At 41.4% G+C, this 21270-nt stretch overlaps 2 protein-coding genes across 3 annotated transcripts; both read left to right on the top strand.

Annotated features, from left to right (window-relative positions):
* Nucleotides 1-35: 35 nt before the first annotated feature.
* Nucleotides 36-13377, top strand: rassf2b (Ras association domain family member 2b). Of its 2 annotated transcripts, none has more exons than XM_041936975.1 (11): nucleotides 36-183; nucleotides 4355-4400; nucleotides 6335-6408; nucleotides 8401-8476; nucleotides 8637-8788; nucleotides 9765-9880; nucleotides 10538-10680; nucleotides 10774-10927; nucleotides 11060-11181; nucleotides 11396-11493; nucleotides 11705-13377. In XM_041936975.1, exons 3-11 carry the CDS (start codon nucleotides 6356-6358, stop codon nucleotides 11772-11774), a joined length of 984 nt encoding a protein of 327 aa, XP_041792909.1. In that variant the 5' UTR covers nucleotides 36-183; nucleotides 4355-4400; nucleotides 6335-6355; the 3' UTR covers nucleotides 11775-13377. The 2 variants fall into 2 exon arrangements, with proteins under 2 accessions (XP_041792909.1, XP_041792910.1); XM_041936976.1 differs by lacking the exon at nucleotides 36-183 and adding an exon at nucleotides 4226-4244.
* Nucleotides 13378-13576: 199 nt separating this feature from the next.
* Nucleotides 13577-17176, top strand: sprn2 (shadow of prion protein 2). The gene is made up of 2 exons (XM_041937903.1): nucleotides 13577-13789; nucleotides 16077-17176. The coding sequence occupies exon 2, from the start codon at nucleotides 16085-16087 to the stop codon at nucleotides 16619-16621; it is 537 nt and encodes a 178-aa protein (XP_041793837.1). The 5' UTR covers nucleotides 13577-13789; nucleotides 16077-16084; the 3' UTR covers nucleotides 16622-17176.
* The last annotated feature ends 4094 nt before the right edge of the window (nucleotides 17177-21270 follow it).

Genomic DNA, 21270 nt, shown 5'->3' with positions numbered 1-21270 from the left:
CTCCTCCTCCCTCTACCGCCGCGACGCACGCGCCCCACTGATTGTATCCAGCGACAGGAGAGCGAGCGAGTTGACCGAGGAGTTTACCGTTAACGGACAGTTCAGCCCCCGTAACGGCAAGAGGAGGACAGAGGGAGGAGGAGGTGGAAGAGGAGAACCGGAGAGCCTGCGCGCCCGGGTTTGGTGAGCCGAAATAGAATCCCCAAAAGTCGGCATGCATCAGACAGGAGCTTCGATGTAGCTAAGTGGGCTGATCACGATGTCTGTGGGTTGATGTGGCGATATAGACTGGGGTGTAGTTTGGTAGCGTGGTTGTTCGTACAAAAAGAAGACTTAATAATGTTTTGACAGCATTAAATACATAACAGCTGCATTCATTTATTTTATAAAATCACGGGCAACACACATAGAGGTTAATAATCTCGAATATCAAGCATGTGTGGCGCATGAGACTAACATGTAATGATAATAGGTTTGCTCCATATCACTTTCTGTGATGGTCCAGCCGAAATCTTGAGCCGAAAATGATGGGAATTCCGTATTTTCCCACATTTGCTCTCTGCCAGGGAGTGTGCATAGCTGTGTATCAGTAAAACAGGTTACATAACAAGCAATAGATAGTTAAGATTCCTCTCAGCACACATAAGGCTGGCTGCACAGAGGCACTGCTTCAGGACAGAGACCCTCTGCCAAAAAGTGAATAGCCTTCCTGATGTTTTGACTTGAAGGTAATGTAGGCTACACTCAGTTCCCAGGATATTAAGTGCACTTAGCTAAAAGTAATGCAGTTCAATTTAAGTCCTGCCTTCACGAAGCTTATAATGGTCCATTTTTGCTGAAACTGTTTCAGAAAGGTGTTGATTAAACTGGTCATTTCCTCATGTTTGGTCTACCCACATTGAGGTGGACAAAGTATTAATATCAGTTCAACAGCACCAGGAGCCTCCAGAATGATCATAAAGTTAATTAACACCACTAAATCATATACTGAATGTTATAGGTAGAATACTTGCAGGGCTGTTGTACCAGACTGCCGTAGTTTAAGGTAGGTGGACCTGATAAACTAGCAACTGAGTGTATGCTTAACCTTTAACATGCCAGGGCTGCAACTAACTGTTATCTTCCACACCAGTTGTTTTGTCAATTAAGCATCTGGGCTATTAAATGTCTGATGTTAAAAGCTGCTCATCAGAAGTTCCCCGAGGTCGTGGTGACATCTTAAAATCCTGTTTTGTTTGGTCGACCGCACAGTCGAAAAGATATTCAAGCTACCACCATAGAAGACTGAGAAAACCAGAAAACATTCACATGTCAAAAGCTGTTTTTGCTTGGAAAAATAACGTGAACGATGATTCTTTGATTATCAAAATAGTTGCAGATAAATTTCAACTAACTGTTTCAGCTGGATGAGGCGAGAATAGTTTCAGCTTGATCTGGTGGATCTGGAAGCCATATGTAGATTCAAATAGATCCTTGCAATGGTTTTGACAACCAGTGCCTAACAAGGAGCAGGAGAGACAAACACACACTATTTTTGGCTCAGTGTTGTGGGCTAGTTGCTGGAGCTCAGATGTTTTTGGTGTTGCTATGACAATGGTGACAATAGTGAGGCAGAGCATTAGTAATGTGGAGGCTGGAGGCAGGGGTGGTGGTGGTGAGTTTGAAAGCGGACAGGAGGAGGTTCGGAGCTATTCATAGTCCATTTCAGCTAAAGACTTTGACAGAGGAGGTTCAGAGGCAGCGGGGCAAGAGGGCAGACAACGAGCATGCATGTGTGTCAGTGATAGAGGGGGGGGAGACAAGTCAGGAAGTTGTGGTCATGAGTTTAACTAGCGCAGTTGATGGCTTCTAGTCTTTCACAAGGGAGCGTGAGGGAGACGGGGGAGAAAGCTGAATGGGAAAAACAGACGGCAGAGAGGAAAGAATTTCCTAATCAATAAAATTGGGACAGCTACTAATAAATTGAGCTACTGTGGTACAAAACAGCTGAGAGGATGACGGCAAATGAGACGTAAAGATATGAAGAAAACAGTGATGATGGAGACTGAGGAGTGGCTAATGTCGTAATGAGGCAGAGGGGAATTCAGAAAGTCAGTACAGTCTACATTTTGAGAAGAGCTCTCTGATCTGAATGTGGACTGGTTCAGCGGTGGGTCAGTCTGGCTGCATTTATATGTCTGGCCTCAGAACAGTCTCAGATAGGACTTTATTTAGCCTGAGGGAAATTGTTGTGCAGCAGTTGTAGTGCAACTGTGAAGAGCGCATCAATGACATACAGATAACTTCCACAGAGACAAGGTCATCCGGTCATAATGGACAACAGCTGTGGCTGGTTCTCAGCTGTTTTAGTTACACATCGAGGCATTTTTTACAATTTAATAGGCTTTAATCTTGAGAAGTGATGTAAATACAGACACTGAACATGGCTTGAGAAAAGGTCAATGTATAAGTATGATCTCATTAGTGTATGAAATGTTACCTCTTTATATCTACAGAGGGAGTGGGTCCTCTTCTGCACCGCCATGCTTCTACACAGGCACAGAACAGACAGACCAAACAGTGGCTAGAACTGGAAAATACAAAAATGTTGATATTAATAGTGCAACAATGTTTTGGGGGTAACTGGTCGTGCTTTGAGGTAATATTTACAATCCAGAGTATCTTGGGAAGAGGTCGTGTCCTCAGTTTTTTTACTCCAAACTTTAGGATTTTAATTCAGATATGGTGGGAATTTTTAGGCTAGTTCCATTATTTTTAGATTGCCTATGTTTCAGTTTGAGTATTCAGTATGTATCCACCAAACGACAGCATTTAGACCATGGCGTTGAAAAAAATACAGAAACTATAGAACAGTAAATACAGTGAAACAGCAAAGTGAACAAATAATACAAATATTTTTGAGATTTTATTTTTGGTGTTTCAGAAAGGGGGTTTACGGTTAAGGGATTTTGACTCATGACCTCTGTATTTGTAAAATTCTGGTTATGTTCCTGGAACTGTGTATTGAACCTCAACCTTTGTTGGTATCATATGGCAGTGCTGCATCGACCGGCTGGACAGATTGATTATCTTGTTTGCTTATTCTTCTATCAAAAAAATGTTGCCAATTTGTAATTAGTCTTTTACTCAGACAAAGCTCTGTACAACTGCTTGTGTTTGGACAGGTTTTCTTTCTCTTGTTAATGAAAACCATGTTAATTCCCTTTCATACATACTTTTCATTTTGGAATGATATTTGCACTAGTGAAACAAAACAAAACCCAGCCCTAACCAACTGTACTTTGTCACAGTATTACAATAAAATAAACCCTAGGCAATATCTAGGCTCATATCACAACAACAAAATTGCTCTGAAGTATCTCGCAGCTCTATCCCCTGAGATCTTGAGCTGAAGAAAACCATGAAAATCCCCTGCAAGCTTTTCACCAACAGCAAACACTAAACAGGGTACACACTTAACACAAGAGTCAATAATACTCCAGCGGCAGCTGTAAAGGTTAAATGTCCGATTTGATCTTCATTTCAGGAGGTGACATCAGGAGGGATCAATGTTGTTATCAGATGACAATTAAGTGACTTAAAGTTCATGTTGGTCCTGTGTCTTGCCAGACATTTCCAACGTTGTCTCGGTTTGACCGCCGGCCACATGTCTGTCTCAGACCGCTTGCACCACCTGTTAATGAGTCTATGAGCAGAGCCGCCCTTGACCACGACCGCTGTATTAAAGACTAATGATTTCCATTGTGTAGGTGAATGGTTCACTTTTGAGCGCTTGACATGGCTAATATAGGTGATGAAATATTGATGGGCCTTGGCAGGGGGCTGGGCTGATTGGTGTTTAATATTTAATTTGTGCACAATAACTGAACGCATTTATTTCAGAGATTGACAGACTCAGTTTATTTGTCAGCAGTGTGTGTTTACAGCTGCTACGTTGCTGTGCTTGTCAGGTTTTGTTTGCAAAATGTTTGGATATGTGTCTGATCTGAAAGTTTGGATCAGAGAGGAGGAAAACAGTGGGTCGTATGTGTGGGTCTCATCACTGTTTTCACCCATGCTCTCTGTTTGGCTGTGTGTGGTAATTCATCTGTGCCTCTTGAATTGAGGAAGTTTTGGTCTCTGTAAAGACTAGTGTCAGTTTCCTGTGTGACTGACTGAGTAAAGGAGGAAGTGATTTAACGGAAAGGGAGCACTTCCTTTAAACGCCCCCACTCTTCCCCGTCTGTTCGCTGTCACACTCTTAAGTAAAGATCCTGAAGAAACTGACACCTGAATGACAAAACTGCTGATACCTGAGGATACATACAGAGTCCACTTGCCTAACTTGTCCTTCTCCCTCTCTCCACATCTGCAGCTCCCTCTTTCTGGTGACTCAACAACATCACACAGTCTTCACTACGGTAAGATCACTCACAGACTGACATTTATACCATACGTGTTTAGCAGGTTTGGCTTTCGGGCTTTTAGTTTAATATTTAATTAGTTGATGTAACAAGGTTTCCATCCAGTCATTACTGTTTGTTTTGTTTTTTTTACCAGGCGAATATGTTGAGGCACAACACATTTAAATCTCTCCGGTCATGATGTCCCATGAAAATAATTCCCTTCAAGCACAGTTTGAGTTGAATAAACTTGGCTAAAATTACATTTATACATATGGCTCTATTTAGAAAAGTAATTTTCTTCTATAACCTGCCTGCCTCTCAATTGTCTTCAAGGTCAGTAAGCACAGATAATATTTGACAAGAATTTGTCCCATTTGTCACAGACATTGAAATCTTCCCTGACACGTGGAACCGGTACCAATTTGCTTCATGAAGCTGTTCTAAGGAACAATGGTGCTAAATGCAAGCATCAGCATGCTAACAGTCGTAATTCTAACATGCTGATGTTTAGCAGCTCATAATTAGCAGGGTCGCCATTTTAGCATTTGCATTTAGCACTAAGCACAAAGTATAACTGAGGCAGATGAATGTCATTAGCTTTGCAAGTATCCGTCCAAAAACCAAAGGACAGGACAATTTGAATTTTGACTCGATGATGGCGCCAGTGGAAAGGTCAGGGATCACCAAATTAATTAGGTTACATGTTTTTGTGCCAATCCATCTAGTAGTTACTGAAATATTTCACTGGATAAATGAAGTCTTTGTGGAAAAGTCATTAGCATTCATTCTCCCAACACCATGAATATCTGTACACCCTTTCATAGCAATCCATCCAATAGCTGTGGAGATAATTCACTGAAAACAAAAAATGTCAACTTAATGGTGGTAATAGATAGAAAGTCAGTAGGATTCATCCACTGGGGACCATGAACATCTTGACCAAATTTCACAGTAATCCATTTCAGATACTTGAGTCTCGACTAAAGTAGTGGAGAGACGGACACGCTGACAAGGCCATGCATAGAGCTACACCACTACACAGTTAGTAGGTTTGGAACTTAACTTGCAAACACAGTGGAGTTGTCCCTTAAAACAGTCTTTGTTGGTGTGGGAAAGCATAATATACAGTGAGAAAACAAGATTAATTTCAGTCATCCAGGGAATAAAATGCCCACCCTTGTGCTTCTAGAGTTTGAGATTAATGCTCTTGGGTGAGTTGTGAAACGTCTTCAACTCTTCGCTTATTTGTCCAGTGGATTTCACATGCTGTATGTACAGAGAGATCAGTGCATATCATGCGTGCTGCCAGTAGCTTGCTCAGGGATAAATGTTAAAGCAAATGAAATGATTTGGCTCTGCAGGTGGCCCATGTGTCCTGCACCTGTTCATCTCCTTCCGGAGGCTTCTGTCGTGCCTCCACTGCAGATAGACAAAGACAAACACACACAGTCATTCAGCAAAGAGGGAAGCAAAACTCCATGGGGTGATGGCTGAGAGCCATTTAAAACAGCTGCATGAGTGCGTGCGTGTGTTTTTGAGTGTTTATGTGTAAGAGAGAGACAAAGACATAAGGGGAGAATTAAAGGGGTGGCAGGAAAGAGACAATATATTGTAGGCAAGAGGAGGACGAGAGAGCAGCTGTCTTACACCATCACTCACCAAATGCTTTGATTGTGTAGAGAGACATACTGCAGTGGCGGTTTAACAGCTAACTGAGTTGATCTGTCTCTTGAAGGAAATGCATTGACAGGAAAGTAGATATGATCGGCTGTTGCCGTTGTTTACTCTGCGGAGCCTTACCTCGTCCTCCTCCCCTTCCTGCAATCTTTTTCCTACTCTCCAGGCTGCCCTCTTAATGTCTGATGCTCGCTGCTGGTCATGAGGAGTCATGAGACTGAATCAGATGGATGAAAATGATTAACTCTCTGTGTTGCTTCTTTGTCTCTCAGCTCCTCTCATGCTTACTGAGAATGGATGACACACAATACGGGGTGAAGATCGGAGAGAACAAGTACATCAGCAAGTAAGCATGAAATACCATGCAGTTTCTCAATGGAAATGTAATTGTGCTTTATTGACCTTTGGTATCTCTATGCTGTGTGAAATATGGATTTCAAAGCACCACACTTTTAATTTTAAAGGTTTTAGACTGTTAACTATTTGCAAACTTGTGTGTGCTTTACTTCAGTGCTGACCATTTTCCAAGCATGCATACATTTGTTGATTTATTGATTCACTGATTGATTTAAGTATACAGTACACAATGCACACTAAGCCCTTGACTTAAGGATAACTAAGGACCATGTGGTGCATATCACAAAACACAAATTTGCCTCAAGAGGCTTCACAATCTGAGCATAAAACCCCCTCTGTTCACAGATTTTTTTATTAAGATAAGGAAAAACTCCCCCCCAAAAAAACCCTTTAACCATTTCTTTGAAATAGAAGAAACCTCAGGAAGGGCAACAGGGGGTGGGGGTGCTGTCCCAGGACTGACAGACAGTACATGTTGTGTGTACAGAACCAACCAATTTAGTAAATTGTAAAATTACAGATAGATGGTAGACAAATATAAACAATCGAACAACTTCAAGTGTGACCAGAAAGAGGACAGATTACATCACTCACACAGCATTCACACATATATGAAACAAGTGCACAGAGAGAGAGAGAGACGTGGACAATGTGCACAGAGCAGAGATTGCAAGAGGATAGACTGGATCTCCTGGAGACAGAAGATCCAAAACACCTGGAATGAGGCTCCGACAGCCAGACGAGAGAGAAGTCCCAGGACGTCCATTTGTCGAGTGGACAAAGAAAAGAGGAGAGAGAAAAGAAGGAGGAGGAGAAAATAATGAGAAAGAGAGCACACAGCTGTGCTTGTGGGACACAGACAAACAAATGGTTGGAGAGATGCAGTGGTTTTCAGAAAGTTGACGGTATTCTCAGCCCATAAATGCTCCCAAGAGACTGTAAATCAAAGAGAAGATCACAGTGTGAATCATGATGTGCAGACCCACATCCACAAATTCAAAAAGAGAACATTCCAAGACAAACATTTCTGAAGCCAAATCAAAACATACTGCCCTCAGACAGCCAGAACAATCAGGATACTTTAACCATTTTTTAAAGGCCTCCGTAGGTCACTGTACATGCAGCAATGAAACGCAGAGTGAAATTCATCCTTAACGTCACCAAGATCACAAAAACACAAATGCTGATCTTCAGGAACGCCTTTTTATCTGCCTCCATCAGTTCTCAAGGAGAGGGTACCAGAATGTAATGAAGCCCAAAAGCACCTCCACCTTCCCATTCAGGTTTTGAGGACCATATTTTACCTTTCACGCTGTCAGTACACTATTAGGAATCAAGGTGCAGAGGCCTGAAAATTGTTAGTTGTGTGTCATGTAACATAAAATACATACGTTTTCTTTTACGTATCACAAGAGTTTGGTAGCCCTACTATTATGCTAATGAAGCCAATGCTATCGCCTAGTCCCCAGTTAACACTGTGTAAAGGATATGAATGTGGCAGTTACTTGCACATTTTTAATGCCACCTTTAGCTAAGTGGAAGCACAGTCTGTGTTGTTTAGAACGTAGATCACTTGAACATTTGTACAACAGTCACTGCTTAATTGCAACTAATGATGGTGTAAATGACAGTTTTATGGTCACTGTGGTGATTTTTTTTTATTATTATTATAGCCTCTTTTACTCAGGTAGTAGCAAGATCTCTTTTGCGAGAGAGACCTGAGTGCAGCAGGAGAAACAGAACAGAGATGAGACACAAAGACACAGCCCGTCACTCACACAACATACAAACAGAAACTTCAAGATTTTACAATTTCAGTATCTGGCTGGACAGGAGGAAATCAATCTGACCACATCACAACGGTCAGCAGGAATGTGAAGAATACATGACTCGTAGTTAGTGGGCTAGAAACATGTGAAATAAGCAGCATGCTCCTTTAAAAAGCATTTCCTCCTCAATGATTCAACATCTCTGTCTCCAGGGTAACAGTCCTCTCGCATCTTAAGACGTACAACCTCTACTATGAAGGACAGAATCTACAGCTCAGACACAGAGAGGTGAGTATCCATTTAAAGAGAAGCGTCTGAATGTCTCCACTGTCTTGCTGTCGCCCTTTTTAGTTTTTCTTTAATTGTCCATTTGTGTATTTATATATATGTGTGTGTGTGTGGTTGTGTGTGTGTGTGTGCATTGATAACAGTTTCTCTCTCCCCGCAGGAGGAGGGGGAGCTGATCTTCGAGGGCTTGCTGAATATCTTCTGGGGCCTGCGACGACCAATCAGGCTTCAGATGCAGGATGACCACGAGCGAATCCGACCACCCCCCTCCTCTACATCCTGGCACTCAGGTTGCAATCTGGACAGTCAAGGGTAAGAGGTCCAGACAGATCAGTTACACCTCACTGACCGGAAATGGCGATAAACAGTAGGCCAGTGGGGGCGGATATAGATTGTGTCTAGTTTGTCTGATGGAAAATGAAATTAAATTTGTATCATCACTTTTTGTCGATGTACGGTGGTACTACTTGATATTGCAGATTTCATTCCATGTAACAACTGTGTGATGGTTTCTACAGTTTGCTAAATTCTTTGATGTGTAACAGAGACCTTTCACACCTCTAGCTCAGTTTTAGATTTTGCCTCCAGCTACCACAGATCAGTTTATGTCAATAGGTTTGACTTTAGAGCTCGGCTTCTCAGCTCTGTAATCCCATTCATCAGAAGAGGCTATGCTCCAGGGATGATAGAGCTCACAGGCACGCAGCTGGGCTTTCAGGGACAAAATTACTTTGAAGTAACTAAATCACCTCTACAACCACTGCTGAAAACTTGCTTGTTGTTTGGCCAGATGGCGGTTTGCAAGTTTTCAAAGCAACGTAGTGATATTTCTGGTGCATCAGTCCAAAATTACTTAAAAAATCGAAGGAAATACCCCCACAAATCATGGCAGCATATGTCAAACACAGAAAAACTACAACAACAAACAGGAACAGCTGTCACAAGTTGAAACTAACCAAAAGGGATATAACATACATAAGGTATGTGGTGTATAGGTGGCGTACAGAATGCTGCTATTTGGCAGTAAGTCTAATAATAAAACCTACCTCTGTGTCAGTGGTAGTTAGGTAAACTCCTTGTTTTTACACTCTTGACATTATTACTAACTGTATTATCCTGTACTATAACTCCCCACACTTTTGTCTCAAAAGCAATAGAGTGTTTTTCATGCTTAAGCAATGTCCTTGAATGTAATAACAGTTTTAATCTACAAATCAGTTCAAAATGAATCTTCACAGTCTCTTCATCTCTTCTTACTCCTCTACTTTCTCTTGTTTCTTTTTTGAAGTTCCCCTAACAGCACAGATGGTCAACAGGCGACACAGCAAAGCCCGCCCACAGTGGAAGTGACGCCGCCTGACAGCCAACCAGAGAACAACGGCATGATGGAAGAACAGACAGAAGGTGAGTGGCTGTAAGGACTGTATGAATACGGTAACACCCTGTGTATTACTCCCAGTGAACAACAGCATATGGTAACGCCAAAACAGCTGTCTCACATCTTTTATTCGTGTTGTCTTATTCAGTTGCCAAGATGAAAAAAGAAACATCGCATTAGGTCAAGATCAAATTAACTTAGCTCTAAAAACACCGTGGACCAAATCTCTAATTAACTCTTAGCTGCTTTATATAAGCATACCATCACTGTTGGGAAGACACCTCTCATCTCCAAAAAGGCAAGTGAGGAAGGGATTAAAGCCTTATTCTTAGTTTGCCTACAGTTTGTTTTAGAGTTTTTTCAACCCTTAGAGGAGAAGACTGCACAACTGAAATTTTAGTTGAAATGAAAACATAAAACGTGTCCACATCAGGAGTACAAGGTTTGCATCCAACACAAGTGATACAAAATAGAACGAGAAGTGAGCTCTCATATGTGTTTCCTCCTGTCTTTACCTGAACCTTACCTGAATACTCATTTGGTTTGATGTCATGATGTCAGTGTGTTTATACTCACTCAAATTTTAAAAGGAAGGAAAAGCCATTATTGTAAGTCAACATTTTCAGTGTTCTTGTTAAAGAATAAAAACTGATAATCTGCGGTAATGATTGTTGGTCGGACAGAGGACAGTGAGAGCACCGCTCAGCTCCTCAGGACAAAGAGTGATGCTGGGGTCTTAAGGCGGGGCCAGCGACGGTCGCCGAGCGACCAGAGGAAAATTCGACGCCATCGCTTCTCCATCAACGGACACTTCTACAACCATAAGGTGGCACCAGCCCCAAGTGTTTGTCATATACACATACAGTTACAGTAAAAAGGAAGCTGAATTCATGTTTTCATGCTTGTTTTTTTTTCTCAGACAGCAGTGTTTACTCCTGCTTACGGCTCCGTGACTAATGTTCGCATCAACAGCTGCATGACGACGCCCCAGGTGCTCCGAGTTCTCCTCAACAAGTTTAAAATTGAAAACAGCCCGGATGATTTTGCTATCTACCTTGTCCATGCAAGTGGAGGTGAGTGTGAATTATTCCATTTATTTCTTCTTTGTCGACAAATGGAAATCAGGCCACGACAATGGAGTGTATGTGTGATTTGTTCTGCTCGCTCTATTAATCAGCACCTTTGTGGATGTGTCGATGTTTCAGAGCGTGTGAAGCTGAAACGAAGTGACTATCCTCTGGTGCTGAGAGTAATGCAGGGTCCATGTGAGCAGGTCTGCAAGATCTTCCTCATGGAAGAAGACCTGGGAGAAGAAGTCACATATGATGTAAATCCCTGCATTTATTGTAATATTTTCTTGAAAGGAGTTTGAGATACAGAGATGTGACTCCCGCCTATAAATGAATATGTCTTACATCATTTGTGTGCCAGTGTGCAGCAACAAAATCCCTGCATCTGTATTGCCAGCATCTTTTTTTATTTACTTCACAATCTGTCTCTCTTTTGGACTCCATCACTGTATTTCTCTTCCTTTCCACCAGGTGGCACAGTATATCAAGTTTGAAATGCCCGTCCTGCAGAGTTTCATCACCAAACTGAAGGAGGAGGAGGACAGAGAGGTGCAGAAACTCAGGAGAAGGTACAAAAAACACTGTGTATAATCTACTTCAACTTCTGCCTTTTTTTGTTTTGCCTCAGTCAACATGTTTATCAGCTGTCACAAAAGCTTACAAGCATACAAAATATGTCTTACAGGAGTCAACATAGTATTGTGGTTATTATCAAATGTATCTTTGCCAACATAAACATTTATTCTGTCTCTATTTGCATTTATGTGCTTGTACTTGTAGGTATACGTACCTGCGATGTATAATTGAGAAGCAGCTCAGTTGTCTTCCAGAGGGAGCGACGTGTATGTGATCTGCTTATCAAACCGTCAAAACATTCCCAGAGTACCACGTCCACCACCCAGCAGCGTTAAGAGAGTGACCGAGAATCAGCTGACAAAAACCCAATCTACGCGTTTCAGCGATTATCCTGCTCCACTGACTTCCTGCCTCTGTGTGGGGTCTTTTTCAAATCATCCAATCAGACAAGACTTAAACCTTCTAGACTGAGTGCACCAACTCAGCAGTAGACCAGAGAGTGGTGACGGGTCTGCAACATTGTAAAGAGTCTTGATTTAGACCAGATCACTTTATCTCCCTCTGCTTTCTTTCTGTTTCTCCTTGTCATCACATACATACAGACATAGAGAAAAAGACATTCTTCTGCTCCTCAGTATTTTTAACCTTGTTGCAGTGCAGTGCTTCACAGAGTGATCCTGAAATGAGACATCCTGTCTACTGGCCAACCTCCAGATTGTAAGATGATACACAAAATCAATTTAAAGCACAATAATATGGTCTTAGTAAAGTGCCTGTTAAAATGTCTCCAAGCACAAAGACACATCAGAACATTCTGCGGGTTTTTAGTGGGAAGTACAGAACAACAGGTGAGCGTCAACAGACCACACAGTTTCAGTCACGTGAACCAAACAGACCAAGAGCAAAGCACAGTCCCAGGTAGCACTGCATGCCTTTAAGATAAGACTTTATTCATTCCCAGCCGGGGAAATTCGAGTGTTACAGGCAGCAGGCAGTAGCAGGGGGAATAACACGGTATGTTCCTCGCTGTTTGAGAATTTGTTAAATGTTAAATTTAATCGACCCTTTCCATTTCATGGCAGCTGAGATGTTCACTGCAGGGATTATTGAGGATAGATAATCTGTTTATGTTGTGACCATCAGTCGGCTGGTGGTCTGATGGTGACAGCTGAAACGGCTCTGCCACCAATATTCTCGTCAACCTCTCTGCAAGTAATGAACAGAAAACAAACCACAAAAGATCGAACTATTCCTTTAAATATATAAAAAAAATGCATCCTGAAATAATTTAACAAGTATGGGCTCCTTTTGTTTTCTGGTGTATTGTCCTCACTTGCATTACTGCCTTATGTAAGATGCAAGAAGAGGCGATGTTGAGATTTGAAGCACACACTGTTTGATAGGAGAACACTGTTCAGCATCATCCTTCACACAGTGACTCCAGGCAGGGACCAGACTGGCTGCACAAAGGTTATTTTACATCCAACAGTTTAACACAAGAAGCACAACACAAGACTGTGAATTACGCCGATTATCTTTGATGGAAGAATGTTGTAAATGTGTGAATGAGCATTTAAAAGCAGCACAGTTTGTCTCCACATGTACAGTGCTTCGCATACGCCTGCTTTTGTCCGTGTGCGTATCCCGTCCGTTCAATATTTCAAAAAACGTAAAAAGTGTGCGTGTGTGATCCTGAGAGTGTGCATGTTGTATTTTTAGTGACTCTTAAGACTTGCCTGCTTTTGTATTGTGTCTTTTACAAAATGATGAAGGAACTTTAGTCTTTAAGATGTTAAGATCTCATGCCACTACTTGGAAAATGTTGGATTTTTTTTCTTACAATGATTGTTATTTAATTAAAAAAAGGTGAATCCTTCTGTCTTGTTCGGGTCAATGAGTGAAACAGTAGCATGTTATATAATGATGTTTAAATCTTGTTGTATAATTTAACATATAACATTACCTAGTCGAAGCTTCGGGAGAGCTCGTTAAGTGCTCTGGTTTATTCACGGCCACACACACATGCGCGCGCACACACAGGTATTTATGTGTGATGTCTGAGGTACAGCGGCTTACTGCACACTCAGCCAATGAGCAGGCGTGAGAAAGAGTGATCCACTGATTGAGGTTGTCTGGAGGATAACAAGCTGGCCTTGAAACATACTTACTTACTTACTTACTGTCAGAAGAGTCTGAGCTGCGTACACACACACACACACACTCTCTGGTCTTTACTGTCAGAAGAGGAGCATCATCTGAACCGTCGCACTGCAAACAGCCACTCAACAGGTGAGATTGTTTATTCTAAATTCAGCACCTTTGAACAAAGTTCCTTGTTTTCCTGGATTATTTTAATGAGTAAATTTCTCTTCTTGTGGATGTGATGTTATTTAGTATCTCATCTGCCACACAAATTAGGCTCTATCTCCAGAAAGCACAATAATGCTCTGCCAGGTGGAATCAAAGTGCTCCAAACTGCATCAAATTCACAATGAAGACATGTTTTATCTGTGTGTGCCTGAGCTGCAGTCGCTGTAATCTGAGAGTCACTGGATTATTGTCAAACCAAGTGACCCAGCACAATTATAGCTCAACTCATCTTTTAAGAGGACACAGATTAGTCTGCTTACCGTTTGTTGACGGCCAAGCTAATGATGTCATGCTGCTCACTGGATAATGTCAGCAGTGGAAGGAGTATTCAGATTGTTGTAAAACCACACTTTAAAAATACTCCATTGCAGGAGAAAGTCTTGCATTTAGAATTTCAATTCAGTAAAAATAAAGAAGTAAGAAAAGTATTCGCAAGACATTATACTGTTATTGTACTATTATTGTTCAAGGTGGAGACAGTTTTAACTGCTTCATATTCTGATGGGTACTTGATAATAATAATTCATCATTTTTTATAAACTGATCTTATATTTTGTCTGTTAAACCTCAATCTGAAAAGCAACTAAAGCCATTAAATAAATGTCGTGGAGTAAAAAGCACAATACTTCCTTGTGAAATGTCGTGCACCAGCGTTTAATTAATGAGGCTTGACTTAAACATTGTGTACCTAACTTTCTAAAACAAAATGTAACAAATAAATCCATTAGTATAATGTGTGTATATTACATTTTCTGCATATATATACAGCACTGTATATTTTAATATATTATTGTGTGTTGTGTATTTCTTATTTATACTTACTTTTTGTATTCTGAATACTGTAGTGCACATGTCATGGCTGCCAGTGTTAAACTACTGGATATATGGATTTCTTCTGCACAAATATTTGCAAAATGTTCTAATATAGTCAAAGATATTACAATGCATATATTGCATAAAGCTTTTTAATGTCATCACATTTCATTCAACTCGTTCTTTATTTGTTTTTCTGACCTCTCAGCTTGTCCCTTGTGAATTTCTCACTGGGGATCAGTAAAGCCTCCTCTTATTCTCCTCCTGACATTTATTTAATGCTGACAAACAGTCGTCTGTCAGTGCTGTGATCATTAATGCAGCAGGTCCACAGATCTAGAGGCAGATCTACCACAATCTAATGAAAGGATGCTGGAGATTATGAAAGCTATCTGATCCCAGGTCAGCTGCACTGCTGAATTGTGCTTGTGTAAAATGCGTTTCTCAAAGCTGGATTAAGAGCCGTGATCTGCTCTGCTCTTTATTTATCAGCAAAGTAAAAATAACGCACAGCAGGACTAAAGCTGCAATGAGAACATCTCATCAGTCTGTTTATGAGTGCTGTGCCTTCGAGAACCAGTACAACTAAGTACATGTACTTCAGTTCTGTGCTTAAGTACTACTTGGGGCTACTTATATTACTATTAGTATTTCCAATTTGTGCTACATCTGCGAGGTCAATATATTGCTTTTTACTCCACTGCAGTAATTTTGCAGCTATTGTTCCTCATTACAGTTTTTTACATATTAGAAATATATAAACAGCTAAAAAAAATGCATTTTTTAATTAATTAAACTACGCAGCAGTGTATAAATTAGTAAAAAAAAAATTGCTTCACCTCAACCAGCATTTCAAATTCTGATAATGAAACAATATTTTGAACCAGTTCTGCAATATGTTTAACAATATTACACTCTTAAAGTTTCAGTGTTGCATTATTAATACTTTTACCTTGGACAGTATATTTTGTTGATAATAGTTAATTGATACTTGGTCCTAGTTTACTTAGTGATATTTAGAAAGTTAATTGTGTTTATATGGACTTAACATTTAACATACTGCTTTATGATGTCTTGCTCTTTGTATTTGTTTTATTGACAGTTTACTCTGTTTATGTAGGCTATATCTATATTTTATTTTTATTTTATTATTTTTAACAGTGATTATAGTTTTCAACCTCATGCAGATGTTTTTAATGCTGCTTATGTCCTGTGATTGTCTTCAGTGACATATAAATTAACTTTTCTTAGTAACAGACTATAGCTAAAGTTGTTATAATTTTTCCTTCACGTCAAGAGCTGAGCAGTCCACAGTCGGCTGATCATTTCAGTGCATGCAAGTCTTCAGGTATTCATGGCTCCTCATAACCTTTCCTTTGTCTTATTTTGGCAGGATAAAGAATGATGTCGGGCCTGCAGAAACTCCCTCTCAGTGTGACCCTCTGCATGCTACTCCTCGCCACGCTGTTGCCCAGCTCTGAGGCCCGCCGTGGTTTTGGAGGTGGTGGCTTTAGCCGGGGCGGAGGAGGCCGAGGCCGGGGCTGGGGTGGTGGCGGCGGCCAGGCCTATAGACCCGTCCAGAGCAGTGGACCCAGTGCAGGCAAAATAGCCGGGGCAGCTGCAGCTGGCGCCATAGGAGGATCAATGATTGGCTCTGCCCTGAGCCGCCCTGGGTACGGGTATGGTGGAGGATATGGAGGATATGGAGGATATGGAGGGGGATTTGGAGGAGGGTATGGAGGATACGGAGGGGGTTATGGCTACCCACGATACGGAGGTGGTGGTGGCTACGGCCCCAGGCCTGGCTATGAGCAAGAGGGCTCTGGAGATATGGAGTACTACACCGGAGCATCCAGCGGCCCCATCTACAACAGTATCATTGTTGTCATCGGCTCCCTGATGTCCCTGCTGATAGGCCACTGGGTGGCCGTCATGTAGAGCTGGAGACAGAACTGTGATCCCCCAAACAGACACAGGTCCAAGCCCTGCCTAAAAATGACCCACAACCTGACAGAGGACAGAACTAGAAGAGGAATTTGACCCATTTAACCTCTACAACATGTCAGTGTGCTACCATGCTTCACTGTGCAGGCATACTGATGAGCAAAGAGAGCCTTCCTGTAGATATTTGTCAGGGTTGTGTGATAATTTGACTCGATGGAAAAACTAAAACGGCACCGTTTTCCACACTCCCACATCTCCTTTTAATGTGGTCAGTCTTTTTATACTGTCGATGATTGTGGTGGAGAAGGGTTAATGTGTTTTCTGGTAAGCAATCTGTGAGTTGTGAGTTTAAGAGCAGCTATATACTTCTACTATATTCTAATGCCATTTCTCATTGTATTTTGTCATAAGTTAATCTTTTAGACTGTTTTCTCATTCTGTTTTGCATTCTGTCTGCTGTGCACATTGTAGACTTATATGTAGCCTTTTATGTAAAAAAGCAAAATATTTTTCCATGTTTAAAATTGTTATATAAATAAAAGAACTTAGAACAAACATCTTTGTTGAATTTCATTGTCAACGTTCAGATGATACCTGCTAAAATAATGAATTACTACTACTACTAGGTAGACATGTTTAGATTGTAATTGACCACTAAAATACATGCAACCAATTGAATGTAGGAGGCCTGACAGGTAAATGAGAGTAGCCAGCCAACTCTGTAAGGCTGCACACTGGTGCTTTGAGCTAAATGCTAATGTCAGCATGCTAACACGCTGATGTACGTGAGTACATGAGGTGTGTGTTGTAGCATGCTAACATTTGCCTATTAACATTAAACAACTGATGATGTTTAATGACGATGGTAGAAAGATGAAAAGGCAGGAGATCAAAGTTATTACAATTTATCCTGAGGGGAACATGACTGTCACATTCCAAATTCACATTCCATCCAACAGCTGTCAGAAAAACTATAAACTTCAACCTCATGGTGGCCTCAAGAGGAAAAGGCAGGAGATCACCAAAGTCATGAGGGTTTATCCTCTGGGGATCTTGACTGTCGGTGCAAAATTTAATGGCAATCCATCGACAGTTTTTGAGATATTTTAGTCGTAAGTAATCAAAGTCAAAGTCAAAGTCAAAGTCAGCTTTATTGTCAATTCTGCAGTATGTACAGGACAAACAGAGAATCGGGCGGCAGCGGGGTGTATTTCAGTGTCCAGCCAGGGAGTGAGTGTGTGTGTGCGTGTGTGTGTTGGGGGGGGGGAGTTATAGTCCAGGTTGAGTGTTTGTGTAGAGGAGGGGGAGGGCAGGGAGAGAGTTCAGCATCCTGACAGCCTGGTGGACGAAGCTGTCCCGCAGTCTGCTGGTCTTGGCCCGCAGACTCTGCAGTCTCCTCCCTGATGGCAGCAGGTTGAAGAGGCTGTGTGACGGGTGGGTGGGGTCTCTCGCAATGCAGAGGGCTTTGCGAGTGAGGCGGGAGGTGTAGAGGTCGTGGAGGGAGGGGAGAGAAGCACCGACGATCTTCTCAGCTGCTCTCACGATGCGCTGGAGGTTCTTCCTGCAGGACGTGGAGCAGGCGCCATACCACACGGTGATGCTGCTGGTCAGGACGCTCTCAATGGTGCCTCTGTAGAAGGTGTGCATGATGGGGGCCGGGGCTCTAGCTTTCCTCAGTTTGCGGAGGAAGTAGAGGCGCTGGTTCGCTTTCTTGGCCAGCGATGTGGTGTTGGTGGTCCAGGAGAAGTCCTCAGTGACGTGCACACCCAGGAATTTGGTGCTGCTTACCCTCTCGACCGTAGCACCATTGATGATAAGGGGGGCATACTGGGGACGTCTTCTCCTGAAGTCCACAACAATCTCCTTCGTCTTCTCCACATTCAGAGAGAGATTGTTGTGTTCACACCACGAGGCCAGGCGGCTCACCTCGCTCCTGTAGTCCGCCTCGTCGTCGTTGCTGATGAGACCCACCACAGTTGTGTCATCGGCGAACTTGACGAGGAGGTTGGAGCTGTGGGACGGTGTGCAGTCGTGGGTCAGCAGGGTGAAGAGGAGGGGGCTCAGCACACATAATGGACGGACCAACAGACATGCCAACACAGTGCTAACATGACCAAAAAATGCAGCTGCTGGCTGGTTGGTCAACCTCAGTTTTATGAAACTCTTGGACATGCACACTTGATTAATTCATTAAAGAGCGACAAAGTCCGCATATGGAGGAGGTTGAGGTGAATAACTGGGTCCAACCCAGGAGACAAACCCATGTCTATGTTCCTCTTACATCATATCAGTTTTCTACATGTGTTCATTTTGCTATACCATTGCTGTTGTAACACTGCATCACTGACTATCTATTGTTTGTGTTAGCGTTATGCTACAGTTCACTTAAAAGCAAATGCAGCCATGAGTTCATTTCAGTTACCTTCATTATGTTGAACATTGTAAGCTGATCGTCGCTTTGGTCGTACTCAGCTTTGCTCTTTGTTCAGACCTATCATGCAGGACAGTTGTTTCCTGATTTGAAGTGGTGTGTTAGGATTACTTACCTTTTGTAGAGAAATAGTCACAGTCAATGGACTATAGTCATTAGTCAGGGGGAAATCAAGATGTCTGCAGAGTCTGCCTAGCTACCACCTTCCTTGACATTTGTGCCAGACTATTCAACAGCGAGATGTTTCAAAATATGAAGAAATGAATCTCTAGACACGACCATGTTGGCTAAAGGACATGACTGGAAACAATATGAAACCCTCTGAGCAACATGCAGCATACAGAAAACAAAAATCCAGTTATTTAATTTCCATCAGTACCTCACTGTGTAGTTTACATGCCAGCTCCATTAAGATGAACAGGGTTGGCGGTTTGTGCTCAGACTGTCAATGCATTTAATCATCGTAATGGAAACTCAAGGTGTTGTGCCGGATGACTCAGCCTGTCAGCTGACATTTAACAAGCCTGCAGAGTTGAATCACATCTCAGCCGATCCGATCACAGCAGGGGCTCACGTGTTTGCTTTGCTCTCCATCCTATAGCCAAGCAGCAAACGTCTGCAAAACCTGATGTTGATGCAATGTGTCTTCAAATAAATGCAACATACCACAGTGATCATGCTTCAGTCCAGGCTCAGACCTGAAACACAGAGAAGTGTTGCCACAGCCCCTTTGTTGTTATTCATTACACAAATTGTTGCCACAGAAGACTTGATATCTTTACTTTTAGTGTTAGTACCACTCTGCAAAGAAGGTCTTTTTAGTCCATTTAGTTTGTTGGTTTGTTTGTCTGCAGGATTACAGGAAGGGTGCAGCATGGGCCAAAGAAGAGCCCATTACATCTTGGAGTGAATCCAGCAGAAGCAGATACACAAATTATTTTCCTCTTTCATCAACATTGTAAGATAGGGCCTCTGGCCATGGTGGAATAAATGCCAAACATCTCAGAATCCAGTAGATGGTAGTCAAATTCAAGAGTGACAAAACTCAGCCAGGTGTAGAAATAGCTGGAAGCAGACGAGGACGGTGGTTTCATGGGAGAACTGGTACACCTGTAAAATCCCTTCTTCTTTAAACTGGGGTGTGGCGATTGAAATGTAAACACACACACATCATGCAACTTATTATATTCTGACTCATATCCAAATGTGAACTGTCAGAAACTCCAGAGATATTTCTTTTAAAAATGTTTGAACTTTGAGGAAAAGCAACAATATTGACGGTGAAGTTTGCGCTGACTCGTGAGTGGACTGTTGGAGGTCTGTGCTCTCTATGTGCACTTTTAGTTTTGTGCAGGTTTGTTGGGAACGAGGGTGAAAAATAGCCACATATTAAGAATTCAAATAAGCACGAATATTAAAATTGTGTTGTTAAATGTTTTGGCTTGTGACCCTGAAACAAAAACACAGTTTATGGCACAAATAAGTCAAATTATCGATTTTCACAGAAAAAAAGATTAAGGAAAGAATACAATATAAATTGTAGCAGAACTTTTCAAAAATCTTATACTTATGTAAGTGACCTGAATACTTCTTCCACCATCATCCGCATGTTGCTAAAATAGAGGATAACAATTGCATTATTGCAACCACTCAAGATCACAAGTTAATTATCTCGTTATCTCAAAATAATAGTGTTATTTATCATGATAAAAGGATATTTAAGTTTTAAAAATGGTCATTTTCTTAAGATAATTATGCTACTGTCTGAACAGAAATTGTCATATAAGGACCACAAAATAATTCATTTGTGATCTCAAGACAGCGGGATAAAATAAAATCATTGCAACTTATAATCATTATAAAATAATACAAAATAAAATAAAAATAATTATTTAGTTATGTTATTGAAACAATGACTGTTGTGGTTTAGCTTCCATAGTTAGACATTAACAAAGATTTTAAAAAGTGCAGAGCTGTTATGAAATTTCATTTAATTGAAAGCTTTCGTAAGCAATCATGATACTATCACCAGTTAGCAGGTGTTTTAGGAGCTTTGCAAAACCTTCCCAGTCGTTTGTTGCTCCAACTTGTTTGAAATGTGTTGCTGCATCAAATTCAGAATAAACAGATATTTACAAAAATCAATTAAGCTGATAAGGTAAATATATTGTCTTTGTACTGTTTTCAATTGAGAATATGTCAAAAAGGATTA

This window comes from Chelmon rostratus, chromosome 5 (genome assembly GCF_017976325.1).
Source record: "Chelmon rostratus isolate fCheRos1 chromosome 5, fCheRos1.pri, whole genome shotgun sequence".
NCBI classification, from domain to species: domain Eukaryota; kingdom Metazoa; phylum Chordata; class Actinopteri; order Chaetodontiformes; family Chaetodontidae; genus Chelmon; species Chelmon rostratus.
Note: the sequence above shows the minus strand (reverse complement) of the source record. Positions and strands in the feature narration are given on the sequence as shown.

Bases quoted from the DNA above. Each gene is read 5' to 3' on its own strand.
- sprn2 (XM_041937903.1), top strand. From the start codon at position 16,085: ATGATGTCGGGCCTGCAGAAACTCCCTCTCAGTGTGACCCTCTGCATG.
- rassf2b (XM_041936975.1), top strand. From the start codon at position 6,356: ATGGATGACACACAATACGGGGTGAAGATCGGAGAGAACAAGTACATC. The intron at 10,928-11,059 runs GTGAGTGTGAAT...TCGATGTTTCAG, and splicing joins CCTTGTCCATGCAAGTGGAG to AGCGTGTGAAGCTGAAACGA. The intron at 11,182-11,395 runs GTAAATCCCTGC...CCTTTCCACCAG, and splicing joins GAGAAGAAGTCACATATGAT to GTGGCACAGTATATCAAGTT.